At 43.3% G+C, this 16,145-nt stretch overlaps 1 protein-coding gene across 9 annotated transcripts in view; it reads left to right on the top strand.

The window, feature by feature from the left end:
- PCED1B (PC-esterase domain containing 1B) overlaps positions 1–16,145 on the top strand; it is a 180,091-nt gene that overhangs the window by 140,404 nt on the left and 23,542 nt on the right. For 6 of the 9 annotated variants that reach the window (XM_043886138.1, XM_043886162.1, XM_043886146.1 and 3 more), the window contains one exon: positions 9,679–11,318. The exons of 1 other annotated variant lie outside the window; for it this stretch is intronic. In XM_043886138.1, the coding sequence (XP_043742073.1) occupies positions 9,730–11,046 (1,317 nt within the window). In that variant the 5' untranslated portion in view covers positions 9,679–9,729 and the 3' untranslated portion in view covers positions 11,047–11,318. Of the gene's footprint in view, positions 1–862; positions 1,219–1,238; positions 1,500–9,678; positions 11,319–16,145 lie in introns of those variants that run through there. 2 more of the 9 variants (XM_043886172.1, XM_043886120.1) reach the window with 2 other exon arrangements.

The raw sequence follows: 16,145 nt of genomic DNA, 5'->3' as shown, positions 1-16,145 counted from the left end.
CATATCCAAGTTGTCACTCACTGAAGGATTTTAATGTTTTAGGAATGGTGGAAATGGCCACAGTCATGAAAAATAAAAATGACTTGACCCAAGCATTTTAGAGGCAGAGTTTATTTCCACCAAATTATCCCCAGCCAATGTTAAGCATAAATTATATAGCAGTTCTCTGAAAGTGCACAGAAAAATAGACCACCGTCATTCCCATGGATGATCGGTATTTACCTTTGGAAAGATTGTTCAAAGGTCACAGGAGCCTTCTCTGAGGAATTCAGCCACAGTTTGATGGGAGGATAGTGGTATCCAGAGAATTTACCAGTGATAAAAGGCCCACACAGACTAAGTCACCTCTTGCTCCTCCCCTGCCCCACCCCCCTCTAGGAAATCTCACCTGAACTCACCTTATTCTACTCGATAGAACGTCAGGAACTCAGGACAAGTTTGAGATAGATAAATTTATTCATTTAAAAATATGGTAGACCTTATGCAAAGGCCTTCACATGTGTTCATTTAACCCTCGACTCTAAAAGAAGTCCATTGTAGTATTCCTGTTTAGGTAAGATTTCTTAAGTGCAGAGAGATTACACTATCGCCCCAGGGTCTCAGAGGCTAATGGAGTGGAGCAGAGTTTAAACCCAGGGGGCTGACTCAAGGGCCCACCTTCTCAGCCTCTGTGCTTTAAGGCCCCAATTCGGAGTCATCTGCATACAAATAGTAAGTGATACGGGGACTGTCTCGTCTGTTTCCATCCCAACTAGGACTTTTAGGAGAAGGGTGGCGATTAACAAACAACTAGGCTGGAGAAACAGAGGTAAACCAGAACTGTGGGGACAAAGGGGGCTTTCTGTTCACCTTACGGGTGGACGCTGAGAGCGTGGATGAATTTACCGAGGGAAAGAATGCTGAAGAAAAGGAGGGAGCCAGTGAGTGGGCCTTGAGAAAGACCGACCTTTGGGGATCGCCAGAGAAAGAGAAACTCACAAACGATATACTGGGGGAGGTGAGACGGGCGGCCACGGTGTCAGACTCGGGCAGGGTCACAGAGGGGAATCTTCCGCAGTGCCCCAGCCCCGGGGAACTAGGAAGGCTATAGATGTGATAAGGCCCAAGAAGCAGCCGCTGAAAGGAACAAGGAAATCGTTGGGGATCTGCTGACAAACGTTTCTTCGCTTTGGTGGAGCTGGAAGCCAAATTTCAAGTAAACGGAGGAGTGAGTGGGAGGTGAGGACCCAGACAGCCAGTTCAAACAACTTTGTAAAAAGTGGCCTTGAAGGGGAAACAAAAGATAGGACCGTCCTGGAGGTGGAGTCAAAGAAGTTTCCTTTCTTTTTTAAAGCGAGAAACTAGACTATGTTTAAGGTTTAAAGAAAGGAGCCAGCCCAGGGAGAGGGAAGAAAACGTGGAATGCATAATTCTCCCCTCTCTGAGGGACCTCCTGGAGCAAAGTGCCCGAGGATGTAGGAGACCGGCTGAGTTGAGGGATCGCCTTCACACCGGAGGAGGTACCCCTTGGCCCCTGCCGGAGGGAGGAAGGGGGCTGTGGGTTTGAAGTGTGAGGCAGGGAGCCAGCGCCTGCTGTCCTTAGAGGTTTAGAGTTCTCCCCAGGGGAGGAGGTGTGCTAAGGGTTGAAAGGTGCCTAATGCAAGACTGGTATTGTCCTAGGCCCTTGATGGACGCTGACGTGGATCTTTCATCTTCACTATTATGGAGTGAAGTGGGGGGCTATTACCCCGTTTTGACAACAGAAAAAATCGTGGCGCAGGGGTGGGGGGGATGGGGTGGGGGAGGGGGAAGCCATCCCAGAGCACACAGCCGTTCAAGGCCAGAGTCCACTTCTGACTGTCCTCTCCTGGAAGTGAAAGCGGGATCACTGGCTTTCAGTATCTCTCATTCCTGTTCAAGGACTAATCGGTAGAGAATTAGCAAATGTGGTTTAAATAATGGTTCGAGACCAGAATGTGGAAGTTTGTCAATGGCTGTACATGACTGAAACCATATTTTGTTTGTTTGAATTGCTTTGATTTTTTTTGCTCTGATTTTTTTTTTTCCGCTTTTAGACTAGTCTTTGGTAAAACACAAGTTTTGTGGGTTTTGCTTGTTTGTTGCTTTTTGTTTGTTTAATGGGGCTCTTTGAATAAAGTCTCCATAGTTTATTTCTTGCTTTTATAGAAGTTACCTGCCTATCAGGTACTATGAACCTAATAGTGAGGATTTCATGCATAAAGGATGTTTCCTGCATTTCTTTGTATAGTCCATAGAAAACTTTTTATATTAGACTACTACTATGCGAAAAATATGCTGCCTTAAGGATTTTTAAACTTGGCAATTTTCAAACTCTTCAAATGTGTGCAATTCTGTTGATATTTTATTACAAAAAATCACAAATTAAGTTTGTGGCACAGTGAAGACGGTATGGATACAAATTTGAATGTGTCCACAGAGATTCTTGCCTCCACAAGGAGAATTTAATGGTTATGTGGAGCCCAGTTTGAAGATCATTAGTCTAAATTCAATTTTCCATTTATACCATAAGTTTCTGAGATTTTGGCTGTGGTATATAACTAATAGCCAAGTGAGAAATATGGGTCATATGACATGTGTTGGGATGGGGCAGAGGAGCCATGAGGGTTGTTGGAGGATGTGAGCCAAACTTACAGAATGACAGCTTCACAGACCAAGGTATACGAAGTGTTTTCTATGTTTTTTCTGAATTAATGAACTGCAGAGCTAAGGCCTATATTGGACATGAGGTTGGTGGGGGTGGCCAAACTTACAGAATGACAACTTCACAGACCAAGGTATACAAAGTGTTTTCTGTATTTTTTCTGAATTAATGAACTGCAGAGCTAAGGCCTATATTGGACATTCGGTTGGTGGGGGTGGGGCATTAAAATCGGTCTTTCCAATGGTTACTATTTGGAAAACAACTTTCTGTTGCTTTATTTATCATAGTATTTCACAGTACTTTCATGTATCTTTAAAATTTTCACCTAAAAGCACTTTTTAAAATAATAGGACGGCATGATTTCCATTTTCATGTTTATAGAGGAGTGACTTGCCCCAAGTCAAAAGGTCAGTCTCTTGAGAAATCCCCGTCCTCAGAAGAGAAGTTTGAATCTTTTGCTTTTCTCTTTTCTTTGAAAACTTGACATGATACCAATTTAATTTTTGACAACATTAAATTCCACTTAGAAAACTAAACAAATATCAAGAACTGGTATACTGTACTGGTGAACTCACGAAAAATAATTTTATTTGCACCATCTGTTCTATTAACATTTAAGGGAATCTTGGATAGTTCAAACATAAATTTGATCACCAAAAATGCAGTTAGGAGGAAATGATCTATTTAATATGCCTAGTACAATGTTGCATTAAGATGGTTGGTCATGTGCAAGAAACTTCTGAACTAGGTAAAGTACTTCTACAACTAATCAAGACAGCATCCTAATTGTTAGTGATTTCCTCTGTGATTTAAGACAGCTTCGTAGGGTCTCTGGAGTAACTGGCCTATATAGCTTTGCCACTCTTCCTGTTACCAAAAATCAATAAGAAAAGAAAAAAGACTAACCTAATTTCTACAACACACTGATTAATAAAAAACCAAATGCTGTGTGTTCGGTTTGTGATAGTTATAAAGCAATAGTCAATGATTTATAAATGATGGTTTATGAAGCCATTAAAAATTAATTATCCCCAAACAGAAATCCATGCAAGATGTCTCAAAATAATTTATTGTAGCATCAATAGTAGCCATTAATAATGTATATTTCTGTCAGAGCATTAGCCAAAGCCCAAATTTTACTTTGAAAACAGAAAAACATGGAACTACTTACAATTAAAATTTGAGGAATGATCATAAAACTTTTAAAAATCGATTTTAATTTGAGGCTGGACTCACAGATTGCACTGATCATCCATTTATCTCCTCCTCCCTCCTCCTTGACTCTTCATACCAGCTTTGATATTTCATTTATATATATCAGTTCTAAGTGATATTTTTATGTGTCCACTCTCTTACCCATCCTCTTGAAAGAGACTGCCTTTTTATATCTACTCCTTGCACCTAGCATTATATCTAGTTCTCAATAAATTCCTTAATGATGAGTCAATTAATCTATAAAATAGCTGTTAAGTTTTTGCAAGTTTGAAGCAAAGAAAAACCCTTAGGCCAAAAAAATCACTGAACTGATAGTTTTCAAATCTCTTTTGTTTCATTTTTATAAATCAAAGGAGTTTTGAAAATGAAACTTGCCAACTTTTTTTTTTTAGACCAGAGAAGATTCGACTCTCCAAATTATTCTTCATTCACCCCACCCCCGAAAAAATTACTTTGTTTTTGTTAGGTTTTGTTTTTAATGCTTGACATCTTAGTTTAAATGATTTTTTTCCCACGGTCCTGAGGAGGTCTGATTTGTTAATCCTGTTACAGTTGTGACAGGAAGTTTATCAAGAATTTCATGAATTTCCTTTCAGTTTCAGCTTCTAACTGGAATGTTTCTTCCCAGTCACTTCCTCCTCCCTTCTTTCTTACAGTCCAATCTGCATGTTACATTGCAGAAGAACAGCAAGAAGAACAGCTGGACATTTTTGCTTGATTTTGGCTCTAAGCCCTTGTAACAGTATCTGGGTAGATTAGGTTCACTGGTCAGCATATAAGGCAGCCAAAATTTCTCAAATACTGTGAGGCTCTGAAATCTGTAGAAATTTGTTTTGGTTATTCTAGAACCCAGGTCTTTTAATTTTTGCAGGTCTCTTGCTTGAGATCATATCTATATCTATTGAATTGGCCAAAAAGTTCCTTCAGGTTTATCCACAATAGCCTTGGAAAACCCGAAGGAACTTTTTGATCAACCCAACATCTATATCCTCACTTGCAGCCCCCCAACCCCTAAGATCACATGGATCATCTCCCCTGAGCAGGCAGATAAATACAATTACCTGTTGCTGCTGCTACTGTTGAGTCACTGAGTTGTGTCCGACTCTTTGTGAGTCCATGGCTTGTAGCCCGCCAGGTTCCTCTGTCCATGGGATTTCCCAGGCAGGAATACTAGAGTGGGTTGCCGTTCCCTCCTTCATGGGATCTTCCCAACCCAGGAATTGAACCTGAGTCCCCTGCATTGGCAGGCAGATTCTTTACCACTAAGTCACCTGGGAAGCCCAAAGGATTTCCTGTCTATGAAACACTGAAACACTCTTCTTCCATCTCGCCCTCAAATATCTCCCTGACCTCAGCCTGAGCTTTTGGATTCAGACTGCAGGGGGTTCAGCTCTAAGGGCTATCTCCCACAGGGACGGTTTGCCATCAGTAGCTTTAAATCCTCTCTGGTGGGCTTCCTGGTGGCTCAGATGATAAAGAATCCACCCGCAATGCAGGAAACTTGGGTTCAGTTCCTGGGTTGGGAAGATCCCCTGGAGAAGAGAACAGCTACCCACTCCAGTATTCTGGTCTGGAGAATTCCATGGACAGAGAAACTTGGCAAGCTACAGTCCCTGAGGTCAAAAAGAGTTGGACACGGCTGAGTGACTTCACTTCACATCCATCACTTGAAGATCCTTCTTATCTCACAAATCGGGTAACATTTGCAAAGTATTTGGCATCCGTATCTGTTCAAATAACATTAGTTTTGTTTTATTCTAAATCTCACTTGTCATTTGATCTTTACAGCATGAATAGTGTAACCCTCATTTACAGATGATTATCCGAGTGTTCTTGAACTTGCTTTACAAATAGTAACTCATATCCACCCTATTTATCAAGACATTGTTCTAACCACTTCTTCAGATCAAATCTCTGAAGTGGGTGCTAAAAGTCCCATTTTACAGATGAGGAAAATCACAGATGAAAAGCATTGTTCTTCACAAATATACTTAAGTGCCTCCATTCTCCACAACTTTTTAAGCAGTGAATTTGACTCACATCCATGAGTTCAAGTCCAGGGCACTTCACACTCAGAAGGAATGTATTGGTCCATGTAAACACAGCACCGCTGAAGGAGACAGCACTCGGTTGTCACATCTGCCACCCTAGGGGAGGGAATTCTAATGGAAAGGAATGGTGTCCTCTACCCTAGGGGACTAGGACAGAGTATGACCAGAGTCCAACCCAGAGAGGGCACATAGAACTGGGGTAGCATTTGTTGATGTCACTCAGTCGTGTCCAGCTCTTTGCAGCCCTATGGACTGCAGCATGCCAGGCTTCCCTGTCCTTCACCATCTCCCAGAGTTTGTTCAAACTCATGTTCATTGAGTCGGTGATGCCAGCCAGCCATCTCATCCTCCATCACCCCCTTCTCTTCCTGCCCTCAATCTTTGCCAGCATCAGCATCCTTTCCAATGAGTTGGCTCTTCACATCAGGTGGCCAAAGTATTGGAGCTTCAGTTTCAGCATCAGTCATTCCAATGAATATTCAGGGTTGATTTCCTTTAGGATTGAGTGGTTTGATCTTCTTGCTGTCCAAGGGACTCTCAAGAGCCTCCTCCAACACCACAATTCGAAAACATCAATTCTTCAGTGCTCCGCCTTCTTTATGGTCCAACTCTCACATCTGTACACAACTACTGGAAAAACTATAGCTTTGACTGTACAGACCTTTGTTGGCAAAGTGATGTCTCTGCTTTTTAATATGCTATCTAGGTTTGTCATAGCTTTTCTTCCAGAGAGCAAGCATGGGAACCCTGAAAACACTGGGAAAAGATTTCACTTTACACTTTGGAGACTTGGGTCTGGGATAGAGGAGTCCTGTTTGCAAAGATCCCTAAAAGTCCACTGCACCTGCTCATTCTGTTTTCATGGCACTTGAAGGTAGCCGACCTAGAGCCTCTGGCCGCCTCCCGTCCTGGCTCAGGGGGCCTTGGGTCTGCTCCTCCAGATGCTCTGTCACACCCCCTCTTGCACATTTCCTTTGTACTCCAACCCTTCTCTGATGATTTCTTCTCTCTCGACTCTCTTCCTCACTGCACACTTGAATCCCAGGGAGCACAGAGGACCAGCCCTGCCTGGCCTAGAAGATGAAACTGGGGTGTCTGCTACACGAAATCCAGGACTGTCATTGTACGCGAGAGGACCCTGGCACCAGAGAGGGCAGGGACTAGCCCAGGGTCATACAGCCAGTCAAAGACAGATACAGATACAAAGGTTCCTCCTGACTGCCCGCCTCAGTGCTCCGTTCTGCCTGCATCTCACTCTGCCTTGGCAGACCTCCAGACCCACATCCTGACCCGGACATGAACAGACACCCTGGCATACTTGTGCACAGACATGATTCCTTATCGTCCCAGCAGCCCAGCTCTGTTTACAAACCAGTTTCACATCCTTTGTTTATCTGTCTATGGGCTTCCCTGGTGGCTCAGATGGTAAAGAATCTGCCTGCTAATGCAGGAGACCTGCGTTTGACCCCTGGGGCAGGAAGGTCCCCGGGAGAAGGAAATGGCAACCAACTCCAGTATTCTTGCCTGGAGAGGAGCCTGGCAGGCTACAGTCCATGGGGTTGCAAGAGTCAGACATGACTGAGCGACTAACACTGTAGCATTCTCAACTTTGTCTTACAGTTATCAATGAATATATCTGATCTGCTCCTGAAAGGCAAGACCAGGTTTTACACATCTTTATATCCCCCATGTGGAGCATTTGCTATTCTTGTGTCCAGCTGTTTGCGACTCCGTGGACTGGAGCCAGGGAAGGCAATGGCAACCCACTCCAGTACTCTTGCCTGGAAAATCCCATGGACGGAGGAGCCTGGTAGGCTGCAGTCCATGGGGTTGCGAAGAGTTGGACACAACTGAGTGACTTCACTTTGACTTTTCACTTTCACGCATTGGAGAAGGAAATGGCAGCCCACTCCAGTGTTCTTGCCTGGAGAATCCCAGGGATGTCGGAGCCTGGTGGGCTGCCGTCTATGGGGTTGCACAGAGTCGGACACGACTGAAGCGACTTAGCAGCAGCAGCAGCAGGACTGGAGCCTGGCAGGTTCCTCTGTCCAAGGGATTTCTCAGGCAAGAATACTAGAGTGGGTTGCCATTTCCTTCTCTGGGGGATCTTCCCTATCCAGGGATGGAACCCATGTCTCCTGCTTGGTGGGTGGATTCTTTACCTCTGAGCCACCAGGAAAGCCCCATGTGGAGCATTTAGTGAGTGCTTAGTAAGTGTGAGTTGGATGAAAAAAAAGTGAATATAAACTAGAGAATATGCCTGAGCCCCAGTGGGATTTGGAGTTTAATTATGTTTAATTTTGTTGTACCACAATGAGCAAAATCCTGGTTTTAAGCTTTTTATTTGATAGCAAATGTTTTTGAATGAAGATTCAAATAAGGCAATATTTGTAACTGTTCTTAGGGGAACACTTTTGTATTCTACCCATCTTCATGTTTTTATTTTTGGGCTCATACTCATTTAAAACCCCAAGTATAGCTTTTAAAAACCAAATGTGTAATTTATTAACAGCTATCCACCACACCTATTAAAATTTTTTCTAAAATTACTGTAGATTAACAGAAAAGGCATACAGTTTTTTAATTAATATCTATGTGCACAACAGTTCACAGAAAAGGAATGGAACTCAAAGTTTTAACTAGTTAGACTTGGGCTTATATTACCATTTTAACAGAGAACAAAGGGAACTGTGTTTCAAGGGATAATAAAGTGTGGAGAAGGAGATATATGGGGTTACTAAAGGAAAATAAGGGCTATTTTATTTTAGTAAGGTTTGTTTATGCAGACTCATCTTTGTATTGACAATTCCTTGTCTTCTTTCTTGACTCTTCTCTCCTTGGTGGGGGAAGGGTCACATTCCTCAGAAAATTTATATCTTGCTTTTAGGTACATGAGGGAAGGACAGAGAACTCTTCTATTGAGTCTCATTGGCCTTTAGCTCAATATATTTCTTACGCCAAAGCCAATTTCCTTCAAATGAAAAACAAAGAATATTGCAGCTGAAGCACTTGTAAATTATTTCTAATTTTATTTTTTACAAGTCCCATTGATAAGAAACATTAAGTTATTATTAAAATTGATTTTAAGACTATGTAAAATATATTTACAAAAAACAGGAGGGGGGAAGCAAGTCACCCATGATCCTACTATCCTATTTAAAGCTGGTTTTGTGTATTTTCTTTCAATGTTATCTATGCATATCTATTGGAGGACATGGCAACCTACTCCAGTATTCTTGCCTAGGGAATTCCCTAGGAGCCTGGTGGGAAGCAGCTTAGCATTCATATCTATTTTACACCATTTCAGTGATACGGCCACATATATGGTATGTAACTTTCTCAGCTGACAGTATATCACGCTCTGTGTTCTTGCTTGATGATCATTCTCATTATTTAACCTCTGCAAAGTTTACCTAACCATTCTCCACTTGTCAGGCATCCGGGATGTCTCCAAGCGGGTGATGGGGTGTCTTTGGCAGTGGCACCTCCAGCCGGGGAGGGCGGGGCCCTTCCTGGCCATGGGACCTGGGTTTTCTGGGTATTCAAAGTCAAGTCTCAGGCAGAAACTTCCTCTGGGCCAACCAGGGCTTCTGGCTCCAGGCTCCCCTCTCTCTGGGCGGAGGGTAGTGGAGCCCCGCCTTTCAGACGCCCCAGGCCAGAGTTCCAGCCCACTCCCGGGGCGGGCCCACCTTCCTGCTTCCGTCTTGCGGGAGGTGGGTCCCTCCCATGCGCTCTCTCCTTCTGTCCTAGCCTTCCGCAGACCCGCTGAGTGAAAGGAAGGAGCTAGGCGGCACTGGCGTCATGGTCCACCTACTGGCCTCCGAAGTGCGGCAGCTGCTCCACAACAAGTTCGTGGTGGTCCTGGGGGACTCGGTCCAGAGGGCTGTGTACAAGGATCTGGTGCTTCTGCTGCAGAAGGACTGCCTGCTCACACCCAGCCAGCTCAAGGCCAAGGGGGAGCACACTTTCGAGCAGGATAAGCTGGTGCGCGGGGGCCAGCTGGGCCGCATGCACAACGGCACCCACTACCGCGAGGTGCGCCAGTTCTGCTCGGGCCAGCACCTGGTGCGCTTCTATTTCCTGACGCGCGTGTACAACGACTACCTGGAGGACGTCCTGGAGGAGCTGCAGGCTGGCGAGCATCACCCGGACCTGGTCATCATGAACTCGTGCCTCTGGGACATCACCAGGTACGAGAAGGACTTCTGGCCTAGTTACCGGCGGAACCTGGAGAGGCTCTTCGGGCACCTCCGCCAGGTGTTGTCGGAGTCGTGCCTCCTGGTGTGGAACACGGCCATGCCCGTGGGCGACAGAATCACCAACCGCTTCGTCCCGCCCGAGATCCGGTTAGCGTCCTCCTCCGTGAAAAGCCGGGTGATCGAAGCCAACTTCTACAGCTCTGCCGAGGCCCAAAAGCACGGCTTCGATGTGCTGGACTTGCACTTCCACTTCCGCCGCCACACGGGGAAGTTCCTGCAGACGGACGGAGTGCACTGGAACGAGCGCGCACACCGCCACCTCTCCCAGCTCCTGCTGGCCCACGTGGCCGACGCCTGGGGGGTAGAGCTGCCCCAGCGAGACCCAGTGGGCAAGTGGATCACGGATGGCCCTGGGAGAGGAAGACCTGACCGGAGGCTTGAGAGGCAGCCCCTGGTCTACGGAGATCAGCCGGCCTGCCCTCCGCCCAGACCTTTGCCTCTCCCGGGGCGCCAACCCCTGCTCCCCACGCCGTCTCCCCGCCCACCCCTGTTTCCACTGCTGTCCCCACAACCTCATCCCAGACCCTTTCACCAGGTGATGCCCCCATTCCCATTCTGCCCCCAGGATACCGGTTTTTCTTCAGACCATACTTTCCAATCGGATCAATCCTCCTTCAACTATTTATATTCAGATGTCCCCCCATCCACCCAAACAGAATTTGCTGCCCAAGGTGACTTTCGGTATGGTCCCCAGCCGCCTATGCCCCGCTTCCCTCCACCCTGTTATGAGCAACGGGTCCCTGAGGTCCATAGGGGTTTTCCCAGGTATCATCCCCCTGACCCCTACATGCCCTGGAGAAGGCGGCCTAAAACTTCCAAGAGAAGGGCCTCAGCCTATAAAGAGCCAAGACCTCAATAGACTGACTTGGGCCTTCTTCCTCTCGCACATGGACTGAACATGGTCTGCCTCTTCCCAAATAGACTGACCTCCTTCACTGAAGCCTTTTGTCCACTGCTGTTATCAATGATGGCAGGGAAGATCAGTCTGACACATATATGTTGTCCATGGCCTCTTTCTGCACTCCCAGATGCCTGGGAGGTGGCCAGGCGTCATTCCTGCCTTCCTGCTCCTTATTCTTTGTCTATTTGTAAATATACAATTGAAATTAAAAAGTTGTTTCATAAAAGTCATTGTGGATTTCCTGAGTTTGTATTTAATGATGCCTCTCCTTTCTATTGAACACTTCATAACAGCAGGGACAATATCTACTGTATGGTTATGGCCTCAAAACTACTCAAAATGGAATTTCACCAAAGGGTTTCCATAAAATAGATCTGATTCCTTATAAATAAACGAAATAACTTTAACTTTTTGTGGTGCTATTTACCAGAGAGTCTCAAAAAATCATGGAATCTTAGAACTGAGAAAACTAAAGACATAAAATTTAACACTTACAAACAAGGAAACTGAGGCCAGGAGCTGAGTGATTTCTTGTAGGTCACCCAGAAAAATCACTTCTCCACTACTCCTTTGTAGTTTATACTAGTTTCAAGTTTATATTAATTTTCAAAACTTGATTTATACCACAGCAAACCAAGAAGGGAAGTTTACCAAACATGGTCTTCCTATGGAAGAGATGATGAAAAACCCCTACAGTTCCATAACCAGAGGTTTATTGGCTAGATGTGCAGGTAATTTTTGTATGTAAACCAGAGTGGATGGCATGGTTGTGACTTTCTGATTTCTTTAATAGTCTTTAGTTTGGGACTTGAAAAAACTAAGTTGCACTCAGTGGCAGTGTATCACGAGTAAAACGAGGAGGTGCAAGGCACCACCCAGTGTACACATCCCTTTCTTGCAAATTGCATAGGTGGCCACAACCATCTCTTCTCTGTTTTGTAGGAATGCAAAAATTATTGAGATTGAAATTTTCACTCTAGATAGTGAAATATTACTACTTAGATAAAATGATCAAAATAGGACATAACTAAAACTGTCCAGATTATAGGGTTTTTCATTGAATTGATTTGACTGCTTTATAGGTCCTCAGTTGAATCATCCCTAGATTTGGCAATGAGGGTAAGGAAACATTATTCTGCAAAAATGGAGTTCATGAAATCTTAAGACATGAGTGAGACCTGCTATTTACAGAAGAAATATATAGAAACTCTTAATCCACTGAAATAAAAATAGGGCTTTTAGCTTACTTTGTGTCTGAAATCCTAGTGCAGTATCTGGCATTTAGTAAGCTCTGAATACTATTTCTTGAAAGAATAAGTGAGTGAAAGATGAAGTGAAGTATGTTTTTTCCTGGTGAGACTACCTGAGATGATGTAAATTGACATTTAATCCTTGTGGTGCACTCAGAAGGAATCTTTGAGGACTTCACAAAGAAGATTCTACAAATTCTTTACAAAGAAAATTCTACAAGCCAGAATTTGTCAGAATGTCCCAGCATAGTCAGGAGAGATTGGATTCGTCTGGCCAGTGTAAATGTTCTCATCCCATAGAGATGAGTGCAGCAGGCTATGAGATTTGGTAACTTTAAGCAATAAAATGAGCTCATTGCCATCGTTCTGGCTTTACAACTGCCAAGCAAAGTCAAGCAGCACTTAGCTGCTGATCTGAGTAAGCTGATGCATTTAGTATTTCTACTTCCATGAATAAGCCAATGAGTTGGTGGTATGGTTTATATCTCTTTTGTGAGTTAATATTTTTCATTCTCCTTAATCCAATCATGACTGATGAATCAAGGAGAATGAGTTCTTAGATATACAATGCTGAGCACCAGACACTGACTCAGTGATGAATCCACTATGTTGTGAATTAAATGACATCAATTGCTTAACAGTCCTATTTCTCTTAGACGTTTGAGAGCACGTAAACTCAATCTTCTTCCCGCCTGTATTTCCTATGGCTGCTGTAACAAATATGACAAAGATGGTGGCTTAAAACATCACATATTTATTCCCTCCCAGTTCTGGAGCTCAAAAGTCCAAATCCATTATCCCAGAGTAAAATCCTTACTATGTCTTGTGCTGTCCTACAAGATCAGGCTTCTGTTTGTCCCTGAAGTGTTATCTTCCAGAACTCTGATTGTTCTTTCCACTGTCAACCACACAAGACTTCTTTCTGTTTATATAGCATGTCAAGCTCTTCTTTAACTTGGGTCTTTGCACTTGCCTGGAATGTTCTACATCCTCTACCCCTTAGTTCTTTGGATATCTAACTCTTCATTCTTCCACCTGCACCTTCCAAGTCATCTCCTAAGAGGTCGTCCATGACCATTTAATCTAAAAGTGCTATTGAGACCATCATAACACACTCTTACTTCCTTTGTTTTGCTCCCCACTCACGGGCATCAGTGGCTGCTTGCTTGTTAGCTTCTGCAGGAGTCTTTTTCACCTGTTGAATTCCAAATGGCTACTAGTGTGTTACCTGACAAAGGTGTTCAAGCATGTTTAGTTAAATGTTCAAGAATACAATCACTTCACATTGTATCCTTAAGTAATAATGTGATTAAATCAGAATTGAGGCTGTATTTGATTACTTTTCTATGGAACTCTCCCATAGCTTTACCTAAGTCATCTGGAAAGCTAACACCCCTGGGACTTCCCCACCCCCACTGGGCACCTTCAGTGGGTGCTTGCAGTTAATTTCATACATACCCTAGCCTTATCTTCCAGCCTAGCGCTTTTTTCTTTGCCCATTTTTTGCTATTGTCCTCCTACTCCTTAAGACAAGAAATGCAATGCAATGCAATCAAGCTATTGTCTGGTGAAAAGAGCCAAAATTATTCAACATTTATGAGAGAAATTATTGCTCTATTGTTAAGACTTAGAATTAAGGGTGCATTTGGCCAAATCTTTAGTCTCCAGAAATGACAGCTTTTTATATTTGACTCTTGTCTCAAGGTTTCTGGGGGAAAAAAAAGGAAATTTAATGATGAAATTAACATCCATGCAGCATATTTCTCACAATCTTCTATAATAAGATATAGTAATACATTATACCAAAAGCCAAAACTTGAAAGCTGTAACTCTATTTTCCCATAAATATAAGCAAAGCAAAGCCCAGCATTTGAAAACAAATGGAACCTTACATTCTCCTGTAGGATCAGGATCAGCCTGGTTGTTCCTGGTCAGCCACAGAGCTCTTGTTTCCGCCCTCCAGCCCACCCCACTCCCTATCCACCTCCCCACCTCCCACCGCCTGCATTGCCTGACAGCCTGAGGCAAGTTTCATATTAGGTTCCGGAGGTATACGTAGCAGCAGCTCCATCTGTGGAAACTTCAGTTCACAGATCTCCAAGGTGAGTTGTTTTGAAACCTTAGATCATATCAGAGAAAGAATTTACCCTTGTTTTTCTACTCCCGTATGTGTGTTGCTATAAACTAGAAACAATATTCTCAATGTCACAACTTTAAGGAAAGCCATTATCACTGCATTCTTAATTTACAAATATAATTTTTCACAAGTCTTTCCTGATAAATCTTTAAAGAAACATGTTCTAAAACATGTCCCTTTGAGCCATGGTCTCTACTCCTCATGAATTCTATGGGTACAGATGCTTACAAAAGAATTCATTCTATAGTCAGCCCATGTGAAATGACTTTTAATATATTAGAGGCTCTGAGTAGTTCTGTATGAAATAAACTTGGTTAAAGGTGTTTAATATAGATTTCCAAGATTTATTTAACCACAGACCATTTTCATATCTTTAAAAAACATGTGTGGGAGACTTCTCTGGTGGTCCAGTGGCTAAGACTCCATCCTCCCAATGCAGAGGACCCGGGTTTGATTCCTGGTCAGGGAACTAGATCCCACATGCCCCAACAAAGATTGCTAAGATCCCATGTGCTGCAGCTAAGACCTGGCACTGCAGGTCTTTAAAGATTTAAATCAGGTTTTAAATTGTGTGCCCCTCTGATTAGCATGATGAAGTTTCTCATCCAACCCCAACTCCCCTGGCTCTACTCCACCCAGGACGTGAGTCATCCTTTGGTCCAGTGTATCCAGCCCGTTGGTCATTTAGTAGCAGTCTGGATTATCACATCAACTGTCATTCTGTTGCAGTACTTGTGTTCAAGTGTCTCTTATTTTACTTAACAATGGCGCAAACTACAAAAGGAATAATGCTAGCAATTTGGATATTATCTGACTGTGCCCAATTTGTAAACTTACAATTTTTAAACTTTGTCATAGGTATGAATAGAGAAAAACATAGTATATATAGGATTCAGGACTATCCAAAATTTCAGATATCCACTGGGGGTCTTGGAACGCATGCCCTGCCAGCAAGGTGGAACTCCTGAATTTGGTTACAGCAGCTGAACTGAGATAGCTATTCAGATTGGGACCCACTAAGAATCAAACATTGCTTTAAGTTATTATGTCTCTGAATTTCTTTTAATCTAGAAGAGAACCCAAACACTCCCTTCTTTTGTTTTTTTCATGGCAGTGACTCATTGAAAACATTTGTCCTACAGAATATTCCGTTATCTGAGGTAGTCTAATGATTTCTTCATGATGTCATTTAACTTTTACTCTATCTCCTATGTTTCCTATAAAGTAAATGTTAGATCCAAAGGCTTGATTTAGACACAAGTATTTTTGGTAGAATAGTTCACAGGCAAGGCAGTGAGCTTCAAACTGTACAGCCACAGTGGACATATAAGATGGTTCCCAGGGTTCTATGCTGAGATTGAGCACCAAGTAAAAAGTGACAGTCGGATGCTTTCATTTTAAAGTTCTGTTTTTCAGGGGCTTCCCTGGCGGTCTAGTGGTTATAAGACTTTGTGCTTCCAATGCAGGGGGCTTGGTTAGGGAACTAAGATCATACATGCTGTGAGGTGTGGCCAAAAAATTGTTATATTTTCCTACTTGCAACCAGCAAGTGTCTTATGAGTGATGAATTGGTACAAAGTCAATATTCCAGTTCCTCATCAGTCTTTCACTAAATGGTTTTAGCACACGTGGATGATTCTTACATGAAAAGGAGATTTAATTAGGGGTAG

This window comes from Cervus elaphus, chromosome 3 (assembly GCF_910594005.1).
Source record: "Cervus elaphus chromosome 3, mCerEla1.1, whole genome shotgun sequence".
In the NCBI taxonomy this organism is placed as follows: domain Eukaryota; kingdom Metazoa; phylum Chordata; class Mammalia; order Artiodactyla; family Cervidae; genus Cervus; species Cervus elaphus.
The sequence above is the reverse complement of the archived record's forward strand: the minus strand, read 5'-3'. Positions and strand labels throughout refer to the sequence as shown.